At 41.4% G+C, this 24,411-nt stretch overlaps 1 protein-coding gene across 10 annotated transcripts in view; it reads right to left on the bottom strand.

Annotated features, from left to right (window-relative positions):
- Window positions 1-24,411, bottom strand: part of HMBOX1 (homeobox containing 1) — a 123,289-nt gene that overhangs the window by 38,807 nt on the left and 60,071 nt on the right. For 8 of the 10 annotated variants that reach the window (XM_054819930.1, XM_054819936.1, XM_054819931.1 and 5 more), the window contains 4 exons: window positions 22,335-22,814; window positions 20,293-20,378; window positions 11,174-11,284; window positions 3,923-4,076 (listed from right to left, as the gene is read on the bottom strand). In XM_054819930.1, coding sequence (XP_054675905.1) covers window positions 3,923-4,076; window positions 11,174-11,284; window positions 20,293-20,378; window positions 22,335-22,814 — 831 coding nt within the window. Of the gene's footprint in view, window positions 1-3,922; window positions 4,077-11,173; window positions 11,285-20,292; window positions 20,379-22,334; window positions 22,815-23,793; window positions 23,991-24,411 lie in introns of all 10 variants that reach the window. The other 2 variants (XM_054819934.1, XM_054819935.1) reach the window with 1 other exon arrangement.

Below are 24,411 nucleotides of genomic sequence, written 5' to 3'. Positions count from 1 at the left end.
GAGAAGGAAAAAAAAATTATCTTTGGGACAAGACGTAACGAAGAACACCACGAAACTGAACCAGAAACAGACTTTCAAGTTTAACCTCAGGTTTTCACAGAAAGGACTACTGTAGTCTTAGCTCTGTTCCCAAAGGAGGGCAAGCCACACGACAACATCACCACACACAAAACTCAGCATATTTCATGAGCAGGAGGCTCAAGAAGAGAACAGGTCAAGGTTGATATCACTAGCACAGCAGCGAGAGGGAGCTTGCACTGCAGTTGTCTGAACCACACCTAGTCTGCAGTTAAATATAGAACTTTACTTTCTGGAACTATTGCTCCTCTTAACCTTCAGAGCATAAATATTCGGACAGATATATAAAAAAAAAATTTAGAAAGGAGAGAGGGAGAGAGTCCTGAATCTATTGTCCGAAATCTAAGCCTAGTGACTAATAAACTACCCTGGGAGAATTTCCAAAAAAGCAGTAAAGACTGGAGAATTGAATTACAGAAACCGCAAGCAGCATTCTGGAAATCCAGTATAAACCAATTAGTTTCTTTAATACGCATACCCTGTATACAGACACTTATGTACATTAGACATTTAAGTATATGTGCTGGTCCTAACTCTAATCTTAATTACATCAGGTTGGCACCAATATAGTAATTAATTGCACTGGAATTTTTGTGGATTTACATCTTTTCAAAAAGAGAAACTAGTCCTTCAACCTTCACCCATGTCATTCACTTCATGGGCCAAATCCTGACCGGTGCTGAGCATTTTCAGTTGGAAAGCCTGCTCCTAAAAGCAAATCTCTCTAATTTTTGCAATCAAAGCCAGATTCTTTCCTTGAAGTGCTCTCAGCTGGTTTGACACATCAACTTTCAGCGACTGCATTTCTCACCAGCTGAATCCAAGTCAAAAGCACGTACCACAATTAACTAATAGAGAAGCCCAAGACTTTGATTCTCACCAAAAAAAATGTTTATACAGCTTTGCAGCAACGTTTCAGAAGTTTATAGGAAGAAGTAGTTCTGCATTACCTACGCAAGAGTTTCCATTAAGGTCCTGATTCAGTCCTCTTATCTTCAGGCATTTAACTAATTCACCAAAGTCAGGTCTAATTGCAGAAGGCTCCTCTGTTGTAGCCAGAGAGGAAGACGCATATAGCCCTCATATGAGTTGCATTAGTGGGATGGAATTGTCTTCTAGATCTCTATTTCTCATCGCTGAATAGCTAGAAGCCTAGGTGAACAAGCACTTTACTGAGGTTCCCAAATAAGAAGCTCAAAACTAGGTGCCTAAATCCCCTGCGTGCACAAACGGCACATCAAGATGTTGCAGGACATACAAACGCAATGCAACGAAACTCGCATTTCATTAAGGAAAATAATCCGTTAAACTAAGATGCCTCCGTTCCCACTCAAAACTTCACCCTTCAGAGGAAAATGCAAATTACCAGATAAACGGCACCAGACCACATGCAAGGCCAAACCCCATTTTAGTGGGCCAAATGCTTATTCCTGACCCTACGGCATCAAGTGAACCTGATCTGCTTGGGCCAGACAGCCAGGAGTCTGGTTGCCTTCATCCTGGCTGCAGTTACGAGTCGTATTACACACAAGCCTGGAAGACTCCAGTGACTTGTAAGTGAAATTAGTCAGCTCCTTCCTAGGGCTCCCTAGAGAGTGTTTTTCTCCCACTCTTTCAAAACTTGTCACATAAAACAGCTCATCCTTACAGCTCAACTAGGCCTATTAAAGTATCACAGTTAAACAACCATATTCCCAACTTGCTTTACAGTGTAATTTTATTGTCATACAAAGCTTTTACCACAGCTCGAGTTTACTGTGTTCTCGCCTCAAGTAAAACTCCTCAGCCGTACTTTCCAGTACCCACACACGAGGCTGTGAAATTCAGTGCTTGCGGTAACCCGGCAAGAGGTTGGCAAATGAATATTAAAGCCAGGATTAAGGCAATGCGGCAGAAGTCTCCATTTACCAGCAGAATAAGAAGAAAACCCCAGCAGCAAAGACCTTACAGAGCACGAGACAAGACACAGCAAACAAACCCAAGAATGACAAAGAAGAAGAAAGGGAGTAATGAAAAATTAGATCAAGTGATTATGTATCTGCATACACAACTGGATGATTTCCAACGTCAACACCGACTTGCTTCTTTCCATATACAGAACCAAATCTCACGTCTTTCTAACAGACACATACCAAACCATTACAGGTTGTCTGGACTTCTTGAGAGTGTCACGGCAGAGACTGGCTTTGGGAGAGATCTGAAGGAGGAAAGGGTAGTACTTGCTTGCTTAGCTTTCTCTTTCTGCTCTGTGTTTCCACAGCACCTAGCACAAAGGAGTCTAAGGCACTATCACGATTCAAACAGCAAATAATAGCAGTTATCACACTGACAAAAAGCCAGAAGGAAAACACCCATGCCCAAAGAGCTCTACTTCTCCTTCAGAGCAACTATTTCACACGCAGAGGGTTAATAAGGAGATGGTATTGTCCTGAAGGTACACTGAGCTGTAGCATTTTTGTCATTCTACATACTGCAATCAGGACAGTCACACATGCATTTTAAAGTGCTAAAGAACCTATACGGCACATTTTATTGCCTCTGTGCAGGGAGGCATTAGAAAAAACACAGTCCCTTGTACTATCAGATTTCGGGACTTGCATTAGTTGGGTCTAGCAAAGCAGAACAGATTTCAAACATTTACATTATTTCCTTTGGAGAAAGGCTCACCAAACCTGAAGACGTCAGTGCAGTGGTAGGACAGAATATGGGAACAAACACTGAGTTACTGGTCTCAGCCCTGCCAAGACCTTTGATGGCCTGCGGCCACACAGAAGTATGCCCATCTTCAGTGCAAAAAGGCTTGGGTCCCTGAGGGAGCTCAGTGTTTTGGTCTTAGCTTAGGCAAAAGGAGACACACTCCTGCTGCGAATCAGTTCCAAAGACCCTTGGTGCAAGAAAGAGGAAAGAGAAGCATTACAGAAGGGGCAAAAGTACATCCTAGAAATCCGCTGGCCAAAGACTCAATGGAGTTGCAACCCAGAGAGGAGCACAGCACGCACAGAGAGTCATCTGGTGCTTTCATGGAAGGAGGTTCCTCTTGCTCTCGGAGGGAAGAAAACTCCTCCCAGCCATTTAGCCCTTAACAGAAATAAGCATTCATCCCTAAACTATGTTTGAGTTCACTAGCCCTTTTCTATTACATGATATAAGCCACAAAAGAGACATTACTGTAAGCAGAGGGAAAGGCAAAGCACACAGGCAGCCAGGAGACCTGGCTCAGAGAGTGCTTCGTCTCTGCAGGACTGAAGAGCTGGGAGCTCTAATGATCACCCGCCACTCTGCATACGTATTTGAAAGATCCACTTTGCTCTGTACTGTTCCCAGCTCATGTAAAAGGGTTGTAAGAGCCTTTTTGGACAAGGAATCTACTGCCTGTTAGGCAAAGTTCTGCATCCTGAACAATTACAGTGCTGCCAAAATGCCAGTATCAACTATAAAATAACATGATACGTTATGAGGACAAATCAATAAATTGGGAAAGGAGAAATGTAGAACATAAAGAGTGTGCAGACCTCCACCAAGACAGAGCCTGGATTAGGCTAGAGGGAAAGGTTTCTGCAAAAGCAAAGGAAGAGCTGAACACTCTCAGCCTGAGCCAAGGGCAAGATGTCTTAGGGGCTACAAAAAATGAGAAATTGCCCAAAGCGGTATAACATTTTTTCAAACAGAAGGGGTGAAATAGCTCCTCCTACTCTGTTGCCTAGAATCAAATGATTACACTGTTATTAGCTTGCGTGATGCTAAAACACATCCATGAAAACGAAGCTAGTGTTCAGCAGAGCAGGAAAAAGGATACTTGTACTGGCTTTAAAACGCCCATCTCCGTAACCCCAAAGTGACATACCTTTCCATAACAGCCAGGCACTCCTTTCTCCATGTGAACCGACTGCCTCGCCGTAGTCTGAAGGTCCCAGAGGTAGCTGTGACTGGGGGAGGCGTCTGTCTCCATTCTGGCTCTTCTATTGGGATAGGAGCGGGTCTCATGCTTAACGTAGCCCCTAAGAATAATAAATACTGTGTTTCCTAGTGGATTAAAAATCATGCCCATTTTCTCACTCCTGCTCATGAAAAAAAGACAAGACAGATGATGAAACCATTAAAACTAAAAAAAGTAAAGCATTATGAAACAAAGACACCTTAGAGATATACAAAGCCAGCTCATTCCCATCCCCAACCTCTGAGCCAGAGAGGTATCAGGCGATCATGGAAATCTAAGGGAGATATAACTGAGCTGATAACCACTTAGGAAAAATAGTCCTGTCTTCATCAAGAGGAAAAACATCTTACAGAAAGGGTGAGCTATGCCCCAGCTGGGATTTATTTAGGTTGCGCTGCTACCTCTTCTGCCTCGAAACGGGAAATGGCAGGTTTCTATTTAATTGTACAGCAGTCTCAGGAAGCAAAATGTAAATTTATACCAAAGGTGTTTCGACGTCTCCGAAGAGCTGAGTAAACATTTGAAATAGCTCCACTGATAGAAACACACCCTGTGACCTGCAAACACAGGCTCCTGAGTGCTGGGTTGTCTGAAAAAGTCACTGAAAGCAGATTAACACCACACCTTTCTTCTTCTGTCCCCCTTCTACAGACATATTTCTCCTTTCAAGAAGCCTGAGCTGGAAAGCATCAAGCAAGAGACAGGACATGGCAAAATGTCTTCAGGAAAGGCCCTTCGAAACTTAACCCTGATTCTTTCCACAACAGCCTCTCAGTTAATAAATCAAGACAAATCAAGACACACTGGGAGACTGATCTTACCTATATCCCTTGGTGAAGATGGGAACCTGGTATAGGACATTAGTACGTACAACAGGGTATGTTCTGAAGGACAGCTTTGTGCTCAGTGACTTCCCCTGGAGGGAAGAAATAGCTCTTCTTGCGTGCAAAAAAATAAAAAAAGCTCAGTCGTCTGAAGAGATGAATCACCACCTATATCCCATATGCATACTGAGCTCAACCAGAATTCATGCACTGAACCAGCTTGGATAGATCCAAGAGAAGCAGGCAGCTCTGCTCACAGGAGGAATACAGTATTGTGCCCACGTAAAAGCAAGGCTGAGACAGCAAATCCCTCTGGGTACGCAAGCTTGCTCAGAATGGTTAGGATTTAATCTTAAAAACATACTGTGTTAGTGAAACAACACTGCTTATTTCATTTAAAACAGAGTAAAAGGGTTAAGGGAATTTAGAGTTTAACCAAGAAACAAATTCCTACAGTTAAAAAGCAAGAAATTAGCTATTTACGCACTTGGAGGTGTTCCTTTCCAGAAATGCACAATGAGTCTTTTCCTTACTGCCAGGGGCTTGCATCTGTGTTAGGCAGCGGAGCCCAAAATAATTTAAAAATTTTACCCAGGAGAAGTCTATAGGAAGTGAAGCCCGCAATCTCTGCCTTGCATGCACAACAGACAGGAACTCTTTACTAATTCCCAGCTAACGAGCCTACATAGACTACTTAGTTTTATTGACACATGAAGTATTTCCTATATTGCCAATTTATCAGGAGGCCATTTCAAAGGAAAGTTCCTTACCTACTCTTTCTAGTACTTGCACAGTTTAGGGGTCTGGGTCAGTATCAAGTTGTTAGGTTTTAAATATACTTCAAAACCTAAAAAACTTTTAAAATAAAATTTTGTAAAAGAGGCAGGGGACAACAGGACAAGAAATTAGCTTTTCCTGCTAATTGTCTGAACAATATACTTTCCCTACCTGAGGATTTCATTTCACAGGGAAAATATAGGAATATCAGTGATGCCTAACGTCAAGGTAAGAGACACAGAGCACTTCCATTAAATTTGCTCTAAATTCTTCAGACAAAGGTTGAAAAAAAAAAAATCTGCATTTAAAGCATAAATTTGCTCCTGTTACTGATATGTTCACTTACTGAATATAAGACGCTTTTTTTGGTTTAGTAGCCTTGCTAGGTCAATTTACCTCTTTCTCTTTTCTATGGGGTAACATCAATATCAGCAGCAGATAAGAGAGAAGTATGCTGAGAATTACAAGCAAGTACCCACCGCTGGTTTTGCACACACATAAAGACAGAAGCATGTGAATGCACACAGAGGCATAAAATGCATTTGGCTCTATCTGTGAGCGGCAAAAGCAGTGGATATATGCACTGCTGCCACATTTGATAAGGTAACTATGGAGCTTTTCTTCATCCCCCTCAATTAAGCGAGCACTTGGGGATCCTGTTTATTCTGCTGTTCCAACGCTTCATTGCAATCTTCTCGCCACCCAGCTCCGCTTCTTTACAACTTAATAAGTTACATCCTAGTTACTAGGTCAGATTCTTTTTACAAACTCCTCAAACAGCTTTTAAGAAGTGAAACTCTCTCTTGAGCAGAATGAGCGGAGCAAATGCAGTATGAGAGATTTTCATCTTCGTATATGCATCAAAAAGCAAGACATCTCTAAGGGGTGTAGAGGTGAACCGTCTGGGAAGAACTCCTTTCGCAGAGAAAAATGAAAAGCGACATCTCTCACCGCCTGCCAGTGCCGAGTACCTTTTGCAGCGATACAGATTTTTCTTTGCGCGAGCCAGCATTTTCTCAAACGCAGGGTATGACTTTGGGGATGCTGCAGGTGGGTTTTGGGGAGAGGAGGCAAGAGTGGTGCTCTCCAACTGGAATGCAAGCTCGCTCTCTGTACTCAAAATTCCTCACGGCAAAGACCTGCCCTTCTCTCAGCACATTCCAGACACCAGCCTGAAGAAAGAGCGTTGCTTTTAAAAGCGTCACGTGCAATTGCTGATCCACATCACATAGCTCAGAGAGGCCCTGCCATACAGGGGCGATGCGCAGAATCGCTGGAGCAAGCCTCAGGCCATCTCCCTGCTCCAAACCCCCATTTAGTAGCAAGCCTTTGCAGCAAGTACCTATCATATATTATACTGATAAGAACAGATGTCACACTTTATTTTTAGCCAGACTGACCTGTGATCACATGATAAACACCTTTCAGTTACTACTGAGCCAGGATAGATTTGAATCAGCAGCCTGCACAGCAAAAGGTTCCCTACAGAGCTCATTGCTTGGATGGAAAGGATCAGAGCAGGGACTATTTTCTCAGCAGCTCTGTAAAATAGTAAATCACCAACAATACGTTTCCAGTGCAAATCTCGTGGGATATCCAGCCCCTGGTTTTTCTCTTTTTTTTTTTTTGGTAGGCTTTTCTTTTATAGCTAAACAAGAACTGCTATGGGAATAACACAAGAGATGCTACATCTTGATAATAACTACCTTTCTTCTTCCCTTTTGTTCAAGGAGGAAGAGCACATGGTTTTCTCCAAGGTGACCACAGCTGCCTTCCTATTACAGAAGACTGGCAGCAATAAATATCCAGCATAAATGGAAGCAGTCTGTATCCATCTGTAACTTCAAGACATCATTTTTAGGTGCCAGCTTCAGTTTGCAATACACAGAAGCAAAAGACATGCTCAGGTCACTCCATAACGAACTTTCCATGTTGCCCAAGACCCAGTGCCAGCCAAACCGATCAGGCTAACAACTAGCAATGTAAAATGAAATATTTATTTATTTTAAACCCATGGGCTCTGAAAATAAAATAATCAGTACATTAGAAGACTCTACGCACTCATATACTGGCTTCTGAAACATATACTATTTATCTACTGCCAAAATGCTCTCAGTCCTCTACAAAACACAAGAGATGCGGTGCCTGTCCAAAAAAAGCCCAATCTAAATGAAAAGCATCCCTATTAATCGGATTAAAGACCTTTCAAACACTAGCATTTAGCACTGAACTTCTCTTCCAATATAAAACTGCCTTTCACCCTAATTGGCAACTGTTTCCAGAAAAATTTATAATCACTAGTACACTGGAATTCGCAGCATTGCTATTAACTCTGACATCACTCCTACCAGGAAAACATTGATCAAGAAATTTTTGAGCAAGATTATTGCATACAGTAGGAAAAGTAGGTTTTTTTCTGATCCACGAGACTAAGGTCTCTTTTGCAATGTTCCAGCCTGCTGTTGTGAACACCCACCACCAAAGACAGGAGAAATACAGAAATTGCCCATGTAAACCAGCAATCGAAACCAAGGAAATAACAAGCAGCATATTCAAAGAGGTCAAAGCAAGCTGGCAAATAATGAATGTGATGGAATTGCTGAGTCCCTTCTGTATAAGAGCAACATCTGGCAACATCTCAACAGCAGTAACATCTCAAAACTGCCCTAAGGCTCCACAAACACCACGTTCTTTGGTTAGCAGATGCAGGACTGCTTGTGGATGATTTAAAGTGTTATATATCACCATTATAGATTTGAAAAAAAGAAAAATAAAATCTCTTTTGATGTATTTATAAGTCATCTTTTGTCCCCTGGATTATTAGAAACTCCTGGCTGGCTGCAGTATATAAGCATAGTAAAAGAGGACCTTACAGGCAAGGCAGGCACAGGAAACGGTCTCATCTTTATCCAGGGGACAGGAAAGTGAGGTGCAAAGGTGAAATCATTTGCTAAGAGTTGTACAGAAGAACTGGCAGAGCCAAGGAAAGGCTACAGGTCTGCCAAGGGATCTCCAGTTCTTTCATCACAAAACAACTATTCTTTCTTTACAGTTCATAAATTGATTATATCTGGTGTCCTAGTCCTTCAAAACTGTTTCAATTTTAAGCGAAAGTTTTCTCTCCATTACTACACAAACAAATTCCGTCAGAAAATGGACTTACTCTGAAGATGCAGTTTTCCAAAATAAGGAATTAAAGAAATGAGGGAACTAAAAGTTCCTGAAGACCTCACTTTGCCCATCGGTAACTCAAACACGTAGATGGTTCTGCACAGAGAGACCTGACTCTATCACCCAAAGGAGAAGGATTGAGGTTCTATTCCCAGCAGCTGGAATTGGAAAAGATGGGATACGTGAGAATAGAAAGTCAAATGTCACTTCCTAGTAAGTGAGCGAATAGAAAAAACATGTGCCAGGCATTTAATCTCTTAAATTTCTTCAAAGGAGGACAATCTCTATCACTCTACAGGGAGCGCAGTGATGGCATCACTTCTTTGTGAACGTGGCAGGAGGCTCAACTGATCTCCTCATTTTCTGACTCAAAAGAAGGCAGCAGAATGCCTAGTCTAGTCTACTAATCAGAGGATACTGTAAGTAGTATCCAAAACTTAGGCTCCAAATTGGTCTTGTAACAGTAATTTCAATCCAAGATTCTGTAGACAAGGTTGGTATCCTCCTTGATACACGGGATACACTTGCACGTATACATGTTAGTTAACTCTTGGCTAGCCAGTCTGACTGATGGCAAGAATTCAAAGCTGTGGATTGTCCTAGAATAAATAAATAAATACAACCATATTTTCCTCAAGTAGACTTTTCCAACAGCTACAGGAAAACTGAGAGTTTCCCCCCTTTACCTCAGTCTCTAAAAAGAAATCAAATGTCATTTGGTTCCAAAGGGAATTTAAGTGCATCCAAATAGCCCCTTGGCATAAGCAGAGGACCCATTTTGCCTCTTCTTGAAAATGCTGTATAACATCTCTTATTTGAAAAAAGGTTACAGAAATAACCATTCTTCAGGAATTTTTCCATGTGCCTATAAAGAAAAGCGAACAAGACCTCAGCAAGACAGTGCATCAGAAAAGCAGAGGTTAACGTGGATTCACTTCAATTTAAGCCATAACCTTCAGCGTTGCAAGTCTTCCTTAGACACTTCTCAAGAGCGAAAAGACAAACAAGATGTGAACTTGTGGATTTGGGGAAAAAAAGAAGGTTAAAAGGAAGTAGTAAAGATTTTAGTGCTGAGTTTGACAACGTTTCTCTTATCCCAGCACCAAATACTATTTCTCAAACAGCTCCAAACAATATTGCCAAGAAAAGATGCAAGGCTATAAAAGATCCACACAGTTTTCATCAGTAGGAGAGGACTTTTGGGTTTTATTTTCAAGGGGAAATGGCCAAGAGTTACTCTGCAGAGTACAACATGTGAGGCTTTCAAAGCAGCTGACACTGAACGGTTGTATCCAGCAACTTTGCTGATCCTTAGTATCACGATTCCAGTCCCTGCAAAAATCAAGGCTTGCTGGCGATCCCTGCAGCTTGCCTCACAACCAAGGGCACTTTCATTCTTTAAAACAATTTTCTAGGTGCTTCACAGAAAGGACAAGCTCGGCCATCACTTTGAACCCACTCAACTTTAAGCTAAAGTATTCTCAGGCCAACTGACAGCTGGAGCCTCTTGATTTTCAGCTTACACACAAAGCAGAAGTTTTGAGGATCTGTTTTCACTAGAATTTTTCTTAATAGAATTTTGGATATTGAAGCCAAGTTCACATTAGAGAGCCTGAGTCTTAAATTTCTTAAAACAATTACACAGTTAATTTAATCATGCTATTGTTTAAAGGAAATTAAACATAAATATTTTGATCTTTACAATAAAACCACTAAAGGGAAAAATAAGAATTGCGGTCAAACAAAATCTACGGAGAACAATGCAAGGAAATTAATTCAGCTGTGAATCTGAAGATTGCTGGTTAAAGATAATAAGGAGCTTTATTTCTCTTTTTATATTTAAGATCTATTTTGAGATTTGGAGAAGCAGGTGGGATTTGAGAGACACATCTCCAGCTTATCACTGTAACTATCAACATCCCATCCATGAGCTTGTGATCCAACCCAAAACCCTCTGAAGTTATCCCAAAGTTCCTCTCTGCCAAACTGCGTATTTTTTTTTGCTGCAACTTTATATTATGCAGCCATTATTAATGGTTTTTTATTCGTTCATTCTGAAGAGCCTCAGCATATATTTCACATTAGCTGACTACAACTTCACAGCCTGCTTCTGATCCCCAGAGTTAGCCAGCGGTGAGAGGACAGGACAAGTTACCATGACCGAGGAGCTAGACACGCAGCTATGGATGAGTCAGCTCTGGATCATCTGCTGCAAAGCAATGCACAGATTTGTTCCTACCCTCCTAAAAAGTAAACTGGTCAGAGGGAAGACCTCTACAGTACATCAGACCATGAAGGGAATGATCAGCGATAATAAAAAACAGTGACAAAAGGCTTCTTTTCCATAAATAAAACAGCAGGAGATGTTTAGGCTGTATTTGTTTACCAGGATTTGTCTTCTCAAGCTGGTACCATCTGTAAAATGCCCTTTTCTTTTGTTCACTCAGGTCCGACCCCTGCTGCAACAGCCAATGGGAGATCCGGCTCTGACTGATACCTGTAAAAAACCAAAACAAAACAGAAAAAAAAAAAAAGAGAAAGAGGAAGAGAAAACTTGTTCTTTTCAAAACATTTTAAAGTGGTTTATATACTCATAAAAGGTGTTGTCTTAGAAAGCCCAGGAACTCATAATGTTTTGATCACAGAAAAAGTGGAGTTCAAGCTTCATCCCCATCACTAACTTCTTTAACTTCTCCCTGCTGTTATTTTTAACCTTACTCAAGGTCCATCCTGGGATTGGCACAATCAATCTACAAGCAAATAGGACACAAACTGGGAAGCCAAATCTACCGCTGACTTAAATTGTCCTTAAATTGTCTTAAATTTCTTTGTCTGTGAAAGGGGAACAAGTCCTTCACCCACTATTATATATAAATAATGATAGTTAGGAGATCGTTATCCTTCAATGCTTGAATAAGAAGGGAGATAAACACAGAAACAGTTTATGTGACATAGATCAAATCAGCCCAGAAATGGAGCAAGCCAACTATCAGCAGCTAAACCAGCAAGAAACAAAACAGAAAGGGCAGCTGTCTGTCAGCAAAGAAGGATCCAAGCTCCAGGTATCTACGGGCAAGATTAGGGACAAAAGGTTCCAGAGTTTTTAAAGCAAGACTTCTAAGAAAACAGTAAAAGGGGAAAAAAGCCCTAGAATTTAACACAGTTCTTTCCGAAGCATGACACTGAATGAAGGATCAATGCAGAGAGGGAAAAGAAGTCATATAAGGAAAGGAACCAAATAAAGCAAGAGATTTGAAAGTGCACTAGGAGATAAACTGCAGGTTCATTCAAAAATACAAAAAACTATATAGTTTGCTGAATAACTGAAGCAGCATTTCAGGTAGGAGGACTCCCTGTGCTCTCCACAAGGCTTTTCAGCTATCAAAAGGGGTTAACAACATCTAAACTCTCCTGAGAACTAAAGTTTAGGAGGTGCTCCAAGTAACAATATACTGCTGAACACCACTTGTGCCACCACCTGCCTGGTGCTACTACTGAGGCAAGTAGAAGGCTGGTTTCTACAGGGAAACCCAACTACCTCTCCCCTCCTGAGATGCATCAAGGTTGTATAAGATCTCATAATCATATTGAACTCATGAAAAACAAACCCCTGTAGTTTTACGGGGGGGTTTACTATGGTTTGGGGTTTTTTTGGTTTGGGGGGTTTTTTTTGTTTTGTGGTTTGTTTTTTTTTTTTTTTTTAACATTGAACACTGAAACTAGTTAACTTTAGAATGATTAAACCTTACTCTCAGGAATCATATTCAGGAGGGTTTACTCCAACTAGATTTTTAAAATCATGGCGTTTATGCTCATAACTGTTCTTCTTTATAAAGAATCCCAGAGCCTAGGAAGTTTTAATTGTCCTGGGGAAAAGGGATAGGTGTGTTTTGAGTACAGAAGCTTACTGCTATTCAACAGAGCTCTGCCAATAAAACATACCCTGCTTTGGTTTTCTTTCCCATACATTATTGATCTTCTTTCTTAAAGCCTGTTCCCAGAGACTGCCTTTGCCCCACAACTGGAAGAGTTCCAAAACAGCCGGGGCAGTCAGGAGTTGACTATCCCCAGGACCCATATTGGAATATATAATTGCATTTATGCTACTAGGGAAGTGGAATTATTCAACCAAAACACAAACCTTAGTGGATTCTGCCAATTTAAATCAAGGAACTGTGGAAGCACACAAGCTAATACTAAAAGAAGTCAATGTAAGTTGAGAAAACTCTCCAGCCCAAAACAAGGCTTCAGTCCAATTGAAATCATGCAATCTAGATGCCTGATTGTCAACGAAAAGACCAAGTTTTGAAAATTTGCAGCTTCCGATCTACTATTATGATGTATAAAAGCAATTTCTTTAACACAGTGCTGTGGGGGACAAACGTTTGTGTCTCTCTGCTTTTGGCTGCATGGCTTCTATTAATCAATGGGTAACAGCACCATTAATTTACTTGTTTACTACAGTCCACTTACACTTATTGCAGTGAATTAGCGTTTGTTGAGTGTTTGGATAACGACGTAAGATATAAATGCAAAGCATTATTTGATAAAAATTATAAACAGAGATTAAGTATCTTCAACAAGAGTCGCATAGTGGAAAATCCAAATTCTGCTCAAGAGGCTGCCTGATACTGCCGTGAAGTGGTACAGATGTTAGCCACTTCAGACAATGTGCTCGAGACAAAGCAAAGGAGCAGGAGCCAAAAGATTCAAGCTGTGTATTGCCATGTCCACATTTGACTCATTGCAAGTCCCCACAGTTTATAAAGTCGCTTCTGCAAAATGGAGCTTTGTAAAGGACACCGAGATGTACAGATTCAACGAACACACTATAAATTCTCAGCACAATTCTCAGTTTGACTACAGTATCTCATGAACGGCACTGCAGTCCATAACATTTTTTGCATTAGCAAAAAGCCCACAGCCCATTCTGCTTTTTAGCCAGCGGACTTGTATAGCAACCCAGCTAACGTGGCAAGTGTGGCTTAGGCAGCTGATCTTGCTTTTGGCCACAGGAATATAGCAGATTACCTCTAGAAGACCTTTTATGTCCCATTTCCTATCATTCTTCTCTGCTTTTCATTACCTTCTCTCCTTGTTTCTGAGATCTGTGGTAAGAACTGAGCTTCTTAAAGGTTTCTTCTATCTATACCTCTCCTCCTCTTTTTGTTTTTAGGATATAAAATATCTTTCATCTGCATATCAACTGCATTTAGAGGCCCCAAACCTGTATACGCCAACAGCCTGACCGATTCAAGGTCACAGGCAAAGTCAGCAGCAGCAGAACTGATCCAAGATCTCCTAGATCCCAGCACAGTGTCTTAATCACAAACCCATCCTTCACTCCTTTCAATTAAAAAAACCCCAAATTGTCACATCAGAGTTTCTTGCATCTCAAGTGGGGTTTATACAGTTGACTCATAGGGACAATGACTAGTACCACCACCAGTACTATCCTGTCACATTGTCTGTAATCACACTACTTTAGGAAATTGCACTGGCAGGAAAAAAGAAATCATCCTGCTGCCAGAAGCAGATTAATGAAATAAGTTCTCCAGAGTACTGAAAATCCAGCTGTCTTGAGGAAATTCACTCTCAAACTGAATCATGGACCTCAAGGAAGACTGCCATCCTCTGGGCTCAGCATCAACAGGGACACGAACACATCGTAATGAGCACAACTAGTTTTCTAACAGAAAATACTGAAGAAAGAAATCACAAAGGATTACAGCAATTCAAATGTTGACTTCTTGTGTCACATGTCACTCCTCTCCATAGCAGGTTACAATTCATAATTATAACCATATGGAGATGACAATGCATTCATGCTCTTCTGGCCAGCTCCACTCTCTCCTACATAAATTACCTGGGGAAAAATTTTCCCTTTCAAATACATAAAAGAAATGACAAAATGCATCATAAGAGAAGGCAACTGGTATCTGCAGTACAAATCTGCTCAGAACCCTCAAAACTGCTATTCATCAAGTCTTCGGTAACTGGTTTTCACCTTCACAGACAGCTTTGTTCAGTGACTCTACTTTGCATTTCTTTAATGTTTCTTTCAGGAGAGATTTTTAGAAGCACCTGGAATACGTCAGATTTGGAGAAGAAAGTAACTGACTGTGTTTTAATTCTTCAGTTTGTAAGCAAAGTCCTAGATTCATATAATACGTGCTTGCAAAGGACATCTATCAATTTAGGAGATTAGCAAAGCTTGTTTACAGAAAACCTGCAAAGATCAAAATCACAGAAAAACAAATCTTTCCCTGTGTTGTCATGAGTATTAAAAAAAAAAAAGGAAGATGTTTTTCAAAATCTAGTTTCTTGCCATTTCAGACAATTAGTAATTCAGTAACTTTCTGAATTCTCTTCACAATGGAAATAGTTAAGTTTTCACTTTGTATTTGCATTTGCTCAGCATCCCTGTGTGTAGGTTTGAAAACTTAAGGGATTTTATTTATGTTACAGCAGTGCTTCATGGCTGCCCTCCACCGTGCTAGATGCTGTGTGTGTTTAGCATAATATAAACTAAGTCCTGAAGATCTCCTATCAATTAAGACCGAGACAGTAGGACAAGGCTGAATTGTACAAACAGAATAATTGGGAAGGTTAGCAGAACTGCACACTGGAAATCTCTATTTTTTATGTATTTAAAAAAAAAAAAATGACCTCTGTGTTTTATTGTTGTTGCCTTTTTTTTTTTTAAATGGTGGGTTAACTTTTATGGTTCTAGCTTAAGAACTGAGAAATCTGAATTCAAATTCCTGCTGTGCCACTGACTGCTTCCACTATGACCTCTCAGGAAAGTACAGGGGTTTTGTTCCTTCACTCCCTATGTGTGAAAAATGGAAAAGGTAATATTTCCAAACCTCGCAGAGGCATCATCCATCAAAGCATTTAGCCCATGTACACTCCTCCCTCTCTCCTTTACTGTAGTACATAAGACAGACATTTGTTTCTGAAAACATTTCCCCTGCCCTCCATCTAGATTTGGAAGCTAAGAGAGAGCATCTCTTCGTAAGTTGGCATTTATCTCTTCATCCTTTGCCTTCTGACCATAACTTACTTGGTACTCAGCTACAATTCTGGTGGCAATTAAAGCAAATTGCAGCACACGACTTCAAATTACTGTTGATAAAAATTTGGCATCCCACCTGCCACATGTAGGGCGAAATACCTACCCTCGAGTAAGCTGCAGCTATGTTAAAAGGAGCTTCAAATAACAAGATAGGAAATTCAGCAGGAACTATTATTAGCTCCTGTTTATACTGTCATTTTTCTTATCAGTAGGAGATTATTTATACAGAGCCCAACCCAAGTGCTTCTTGTTTATCTTATTACAGACACCATTAAAAAAGTTTCTATAAAAAGCAGCTCCTGTATTTAGGACCAGCACTAATAAGTGTTATGCTAGGTTTTTGCTTCTTATCAATCATTCCTTTATTTTCAAGTCACTGTTTAATACTCTCTTACTATTTTCCAATCTGCCCTCTTCTCTCAGTACACAAGGCAGCCCCGTAGAATGTCTTCCAGGTTTAATTTTCCCTGTCAGATTCATTATCTAAATGACTTTTAAAGTTTCTGGTAATTTTCTAAAGACTAAGAGAGCCTAAAAGATTGTTCTACCGGAACAGCTGACTTTAACCTTCAGCTCCACGTTCCTCTCCATCATGTCCCATCCCCTTGTGTTGCAGCATAGGAAAGACAAAAGGAAAAGCGAATTACTGTTGCAGAGTCTGTAGATACAAGGCTGCTCAGTGTGCTTTGCAGGATCCTGGCTGATGCAGAAATGTGTATTCTATAAGTGCATTGCAATATTAGAATTAAGATGAGAAAAAGGAGGAAGGTATTTCTGAACGAAATCCTAAGCAGCTTGAAGAATTAGCGAAATAAGGTAAAATGGAAGTTTCAAGGAGCAGAAGTTGCAGTAGAGGTTCCTGCACCAAAACCAGAACACGACAAGGTACAGAATGGGGACAAATATGGGGAAACATGACACTCTCTGATGAGCTCGTCCAAGACCTGCAATTTGAAGACATGCAAATGCATTGGTTTAGCTAAAGTTCATTGCTTATATGTCCAGTTTGGCCAACTTCAAAGCCAGCCATAATTAAGAAAAGGAAGCAAAGTTTTAGGTTCCTAGCTAAAGGTCTTTTCAGAGGCACTCTCCCCTCTCCATGCCATTCTCCCCTCCCGTTACACACACAATTTTTTAGAGCAGCAAATACATTGGTAGAGATTGAAAGGAGAAAGTTGACAGCATGGGTAGCCAAGCCAAACAACTCTCCTTCTGGACAGAGCCAGCCATAAATTTTTCATTTCATTTCTTTCTTGCCTCCCTTCCCAGGACAGAAGAGATGAATGCTAAACACCGAGGCCACTCTATTCTGCATTTATTTCAAGTTCTAAACAAATTACTTCCAGCTGATGCAGGGTGGTAGCCAGTGGTTGGGCAAGTCAAATATGCCCAACATCTGCAGCGCAGCCTCCAGAAACAGCTTGCAACGTCTGTATTACAACAAACGGCGATGGAGGCTGTAAGCACACCAGCCTCTGTGGGCTGCTGATCTGTTCTTGCAGAATTACCCCCTTTCACAGCCTCTTTGTTGGCCAGAACGGGGTTCTACCTCGATGTGCAAAATAATAAAGGGGACCCTGAGACGTGGATCACTGGAGGCCGAGCAGTATTCTGAAAAGATACCATTTCACTCTCATGGTCCTCCCCTACGCCATCTGCTATGGACCACTCTGGATTTTATTTATCTATTTTTCCTCTTGTTTACTGAATGATTTACAGAACAGCTTTACCACTAAGACTAAGTCTGTAAATACTGAGATGATACCATTTGGGTTCATATATCCTGCAAAGCATGACCTCTGTCTATATAAACTGTGTTTTTAATGAACCAGAAGTGGTTTCCAGGCCTTCCTTGGGAGCCTGTTTCACAGCTGAATGGGAAGGGATGTTGGATACATCTGAAGAACACACAAGTCAACCAGCACTCATCAGGCCTACGACAACTCTGAAGTGAGAGCCCTGGGACACATGCTTTCTGCTCCAGGTCTCTGTCCCGAGCTATTTTCAGTCACTCTTCACTGCACTGTGCTTTTGAAAGGAACCTGATGTTTCTCCTGGTAGTGCTATGCACACTCTTTAGTCTGATCCCTTCAAACATCTCTTTAAGATTTACTATTTCTTTCCGATAAGCCATAACTACGTACTTAATAGTGGCACATAAGTACTACGCATCTGCTCACACAAGGCTATGGGCTATATTTAAAATGAATCAGCTCCTGCAGACCGTCCCACCAAGCATATGGAAGATAACACAGTTCAACTGCAAAGGGTAGTGGGAGGAAGAGACTGGTGCGTCACAGCGTAGCACAAGCCCTGCGGCTATCTCTGCTTCAGAAACTGCATCGTGTGTAAAATACCACTTTGTTTTCTTATTTGAAAGGTCCACGGAAACACTGTTGGGTCAGCTGCAAAAGGACGTGACCATTTAACCTTTAGATATACCTGGTTTCCCATTGATTTGACTTGAAAACAAGATATTATCACAGTGTCTGTCATTAGTTCAGTCTTCATACTGTCCCACTGACAGGCTAGAAAGAAATATCTAGTAGTATTTTCTCTGATCACTCCGGACTCCCCCCCGCCCCACGTTACAAAGTAGGGTTGAGTGGGATGGGTGTGAAACTTAGTCAACCATATGAAGTGGATGGTGTCGTTTACTCACAGGAGGAATAACGTGGCAAACGATGAAAGCTCCCAAAGGCTAAATGCCAACTTAATGACTTCAACAACTGAAATACAGGAGAGTAGGCTGAGGATGGAGGGAGCAAAGTAATCAGGTGTGAAGAGACTGGTCTTGACTCTGCTACAGTCTGCCTGCTGGGGTATTACGACATGCACCGAGACACCTGGCTGATTATAATTAGATCAGTTCCTTTTACTGATACAGACTCTGTCTTAGATTTCATGTGGTGATTCTGATTCAATGGCCCTGCATGCAGTAGTCCCACTAACAAAAAAATAAAAAGCTGGCTTGTTTTGGAAAGACTTTTTCTGCAACTTCTTCCTCTTTGCATTACTTCTGAAGGGGAAACTACTTTGACTTGCTGGTAGGCGTGAAGGGTGTTACACAGAGTTTAATTCAGAGATGGGTTATTACAGGACTATATTCAGGCAAGGACTGCACAAAAGTAGGTGAATGACACACCAACTACCAAAACTTCAGAGTTCAGGTACAATTTAAGCAACTAGACTTAGCGTTTAAGTTTTGAAGTACTAGTGCTAACATCTGACAAGGCTAATAACAGTCCTAGAATTATACAAAATGCTAATCTGATGATTTTACAGATGAAATTAAAACCAGGAAAGGACAAGTAATTTTGCCCAAGATCACAGCGAAGAGTTGGAGACACGCAAGGAATTCCTGGCTCCATGGCTCAAACGCCCGTTTCTGCCTGCCTACCTCAACTGCTAGCATGTCTGCAAACCCAGATCTCCCAGACAGATGGGCTCTTATGACATTTCAAATACTAGAAATATCATAAAAGAACAACTTCCCTCCTGCTGGTTTGGCATTCCTAGTCACCAAGGAACCTTAAAAACAATCTATTTCAAGATCTTTATTCAAGCTTGGGCTTAAAAATGAATAACTGTTATAGGCATAACATGGGATGGAGCTATCTGTATTTTATCACCAAGTCTTCATCCTAAATATGCTACCAGCTATGCTGTTCTGAACAAGCACTGTGAGCCTGTAAAGGAGAACTAACAGGACCCCACCCCATAGAGGAGCAGTTAAGACTTCGTTACTCTTTGTGTAAAGCTCTGGAAACACACCCAAGGAAGAAGTGGTATCACTGCAGTCTGTTCACTTGCCCTGAATGTGAGAGAGAGAAGGTCCAGGGCAGAGGATAAACACAGAGAACTACTTCTCCTTCTAGGTGAAATCTGAGCGAATATGGTCATCCCCTCAACCTCACATCTGATTTTTTCATTAATTGTCACTCAAAGGCAAGCGACTGAAAAACTTCAAACTACCATAATCTGACTCCTGGATGCAGTGATACCAGCTATAGCTCTGTCTCCTGACTTTTCATATACATTTTATAATATAGATACATATTATGTCCCTCTCTCTCTCCATACATAGAGATGCAGATACACATCTATCTGTCACACTCAACAAACAATTTAAGAATTAAGGAAAACCATTTTCATTTTAAGATAAGAACTTCGGGCTTATTATAAAGCTGTAAAATAAAATCTGCTTGCACAAGCCACAAAAAAAAAAAAAAAAGTGATTCACTGTGGAAGTGCCATGATGTGCAGGACAATGGGTCTTAAATCAAAGGCATACATTATCATGACTAAGCTGACAGATCTGCACTGCAATGCAGAAAGCCAAGCAATATTCCAACATCTGCACCGTGCACAGACAGGCAGTTAGACACAGTTCACCAACATGAAGAAAGGACTCCCCGAGCTCTTACCTGTTACCTGTGCAACAACTGCTTGGGAAATTCTCCGATTGGCTAGGAAGGCTTTGATTTCCTCCTTTATCACACTGCTGTCCCTCCTACCAAAACAAACAAAAAAGAACACACAAAAAGACGGACAGACCAAAGCGCACTTTGAAGATGCAAAATGGCTTTATTTCCTTTATTTAGGAAGGAGTGGGGAAGGCAGGCATGAAAATAGTCAAAGTGCCTCACCGGTGGACACTTCTTTTAACAAGTGTCACGTTTGATCAAAGTACCCTAGCAGGAGAATGGATGACTCGTGTCCTATATAATTCATATTAGGTGCAGCACTGCCATATGGAACGTACAAAGTTTCATTACACAGGGATGAATAAATCTCTCATACCAGCATAAAAACCTCAGTCATAAAAATGAGGCACAAAAATAAAAAATAAAGGATAGCAGGGTCTGCATGGTTAGCTACACAAATGAATATACATACACAGACCTTCTCCAACCTTTCAGAGAAAAGACCCAAAGGAGAAGAGATTTTGCAACCTCTATCCCCCCCACCCCTATTTCCTTAGTCCACAGCTTGCATTGAAGGAACAAGTGCCAGTTATTTAAAGCCTTGGTATGATTCTTACAATGCGTGCAAAGATAGTTCAGAAGGGACTAAAACTGTGCTAAAAAGTAAGTAATTTGGAGGTTACACAGGGACTGGGATATGCAGCAAATTTCAATGGCAGTAAATACATACTTTTCCCTCCTCTTCCTCCCTCCCTTCCTGAGAAGGGCAGACAGTTAAAGCCAGGCTTTATTAGGCTTCATTATTTGGTAATTTCCCTTCCCCTTCTCCCCTCCTGCCCCAGCAGCATTCAAGGCAGATTCAAGCTTGCAAATGTAAAATAAATGCTATGTTGTGGGTTCATTTTTATTTCTATACCCAATACTCATCTTCCATATGCCTGCAAATGAAAGCAGTTTCAGTTTAAATAAGCACTAAAAGCATTACCTGAGACTTATTGCATAGGAACCCAAAACTCAAAGGAATGATTAAACTTCAGCAATGGGAACTCCTGCATACTGCTACACTCACCACCTTCCTGTGTTTTTCCATTCCCCTGCAGCCAACAGTGAGGTTGGTTGGCTTTCCCTACTGCTCATCTCTAATCCTCTCCCCCAAAAGCCACACCTTTACCCTTAATCTCCAAACTACTTCAAATATATTTTCATCCTGGAGCTTATGGACCCTAGTTCTCGCATAGGAACTTCATAAAAGTTGCAATTTTTTTTTTTGGGGGGGGGAAGACACTCCAACATTACAACCAAAATTGTTTTGAGACATCTGGCCTTTTCTCTTATTTCTTTTTGTTATCAAGCCCACTGACTCTGACTTTCGTCCTCAGTGGCATAATCCCCTCCTTTCATCTTTGCCATAATGCTGAAAAGGAAGCCCCTAAAAGTAAAGGCAGGTCAGTCTGGAAAAAAAACCCCAACAAACCCAACTGGGTCTCACTGAAGACTTCTGCTTCTGCTTTATTATTTGGTTTTTCCTACGCCAATCTGCAGACTGTGCAAATCCCAGAGTCAGCCCCTGCCACAAACTATGAACAGATCACCTATATGCGCTGCAGATCCCAGTGGAAAGCATTAACCAGGCAGATTCCCTATTCCCCCTGTCTATGGAAGAAAATACAACTGGCATGAAGTAGTGGAGGAGGAGACGTGTCTTGACAGTCAGAAGTCTTCGGAATAAGAGCGGGGTGGAAAATTAGCAAGCTAACATCAGTTTCAATTTTTGGTACAGCACGGGAAAAAATGTTTCAACAGTAAAACAGACTGTGGGATACCCACACAAGGCCAGGGGTTGTCTACGCAAGACTGAGATGCAGGAGGAGAGGTATTGAGGTAGCGACCATTAGGGAACTAGCCGGGAGATAGCTGTCTAACTCAGATCCAGCTTTCTTGGTAATACCTATCACTGCTACAGCACTCCTCCAACATACAGATTTCTTCCAAAGGATTTCTCACTCTGACTTTCCAAACATTTTACAAAGACTTCTACTAACCTCATCAGTTCCTCCACTTTGTCATCAATGTCCAAGTCCTCTTCAGAAGCTTCAAAACTGTATGACCTTTGAGCCAAGCTGTTTGCAAGCGGGTAGCGGGTAGGTGACATCTTCCCGTTGAATGCAGACAACCTCTCGTTACTCTCCCTCCCGTTCTGGTTAGTAGTGCAAGGCTGTGGGGAGGTGTCGTAACTGTTGCTCGGTGATGGGGACATCCCAGAATGCTGGGTCTGTGTTGAAGCTGTGGCTGTAGAGGAAGATGCTGGGACATTGTTGGTACTGTTGCTGTAGGAACCGCCCCCATAGCTAGACCTTCTTCCAAATTTGTCACTATGCTCTTGATCAAGACGATCCAAGGTTTCCAGAGCGTGGAGGATTTCATGTCTGGTCATTCCTGTACGTCTCAGGCGCTGAAGCAGGTCTATCTGCTCTATGGTAAATCTTGGTTCGTCTGTGTAGTGAGACATGGTTTCCAGCAGACTAAAAACAAGGTAAAATGTAAAAGCAAGTATTTCAGTTCAATAGTTCTCTGTGGTACATGGAAAGTACCTTACATGCAGGAAAGATCAATTCTGGCCCAAAACTTTTAAGTCTCACATGTGGCAAGAGCTGGCAGCCCAACAGTCCACCTCCAAACAAGCTCAGCAGGCAACCTCCCATGAATGCTAGTCTCACTATGTAGAAGAAGGGCTTCTTTTCTTTGAAGTGCTCAAATAGCATTTCTCTCTTCTACTAACATTCCCTACACCTTCTACAATAAACCTGCAGTTAGTATGCTTTTGCTTTTGATAAACCGCCGCTACAGAGAGACAGCGGTTGCTCAGTAATTAAGGCTGCCACTTCATTTCAGTCAAATTTTTGCCCATTTGCCCATATCTACCAGCCAGAAATCCCAGCTCCAAAACGGTTAGGTCGAGGCCAGAGGTTGAGTTTTTCTGGAGAAGTTTTAACCAGTTATGACATGAGATTTATGAGTCTCAACTCTTTCGAATCTTAAGTACAAAGAGTTCAAGTTTTCCCAACTTTTTGTTGCTACCTTGAAAAAAAGAAGATAAAAAACACACCTAGCGGAAATTCTAGTGGCCTGTGGGACCAAAGTTGATTTGACTGAAGTCCCATTTCTGAAGTTAGTAACTTTTGAACCTGGAATGTTGTCACAGATCGCCTGCCCTAACAAGGAAAGTGCAGCACATCCAATTACTACTGAGCTTTCATTTAAAGAAATAAGTCTACAGCCTTTTCCCCTCCAAAGGCAGGCTTCTCATGTAACTCGGTCATCATGGTGGCTCATCAAAAGCATTTTTAACTCCTAAACTTCCCAAGGCGCCAGAACAATGAACATGTATTTGCTGCAAAGCCCAGAAATGGAACTGAAAAATCACAATATTCTCCCTTAATCTCTTTTTCTTCCTAAGTCTCCTCACTACAGATCCAAATGGCATACAAATTACAAGATCACCTCCTTCAGAACTCAAGATCTTGAGAAGAAGGGTTGGCAGATGGAGGGCAGACAGAACTTGGCAAAGAGATCAAGGCATTTTCCATCCTTCTGGTGAATCTTCTTACGAGTCAAGAGTTTATTACAATTCCTGCAGGAGAGCAGGGTGAAGAGATCACTCAAACTCCAGGAGACGTGACAGAGCTAATGTACAATCCCTACAAGCGAGAGCAGACAAATAGCAGCCTCAGGAAAGTCAAGTAAGAATTCCAAGGACCCTATGAAAACAAAAAGAGGGATGATGGCTGTCACAATTATGCTAGACCTTCCAGGGACAGGGCTGCCTATTTCTCTCCACAAATTTTGAAGATCACTCATTTCCATTTCTGCACTAGCACAGAGAAGTCCCCAATAGGAGCCACAGAGCGACAGAACTTTTTCAATTGCTGTATTTAGTCTTTTTTCAGATACATGCATCACAGTAAACCAAGCCCATAGGTTTTGGGGGCGTAGCAAGGGAATCTCTTCAGGGAAGTAACATCTCACAGCATAGACCTGACCAGGCAATGGGAACAGGTCTATCCTTGAGACAGAGGGTATAACTAGCAAACTACATACTGCCCAGGGAAGTGGCACTGT

This window comes from Grus americana, chromosome 3, assembly GCF_028858705.1.
Source record: "Grus americana isolate bGruAme1 chromosome 3, bGruAme1.mat, whole genome shotgun sequence".
NCBI classification, from domain to species: Eukaryota; Metazoa; Chordata; class Aves; order Gruiformes; family Gruidae; genus Grus; species Grus americana.
This window is presented reverse-complemented; position numbering and strand designations above follow the sequence as displayed.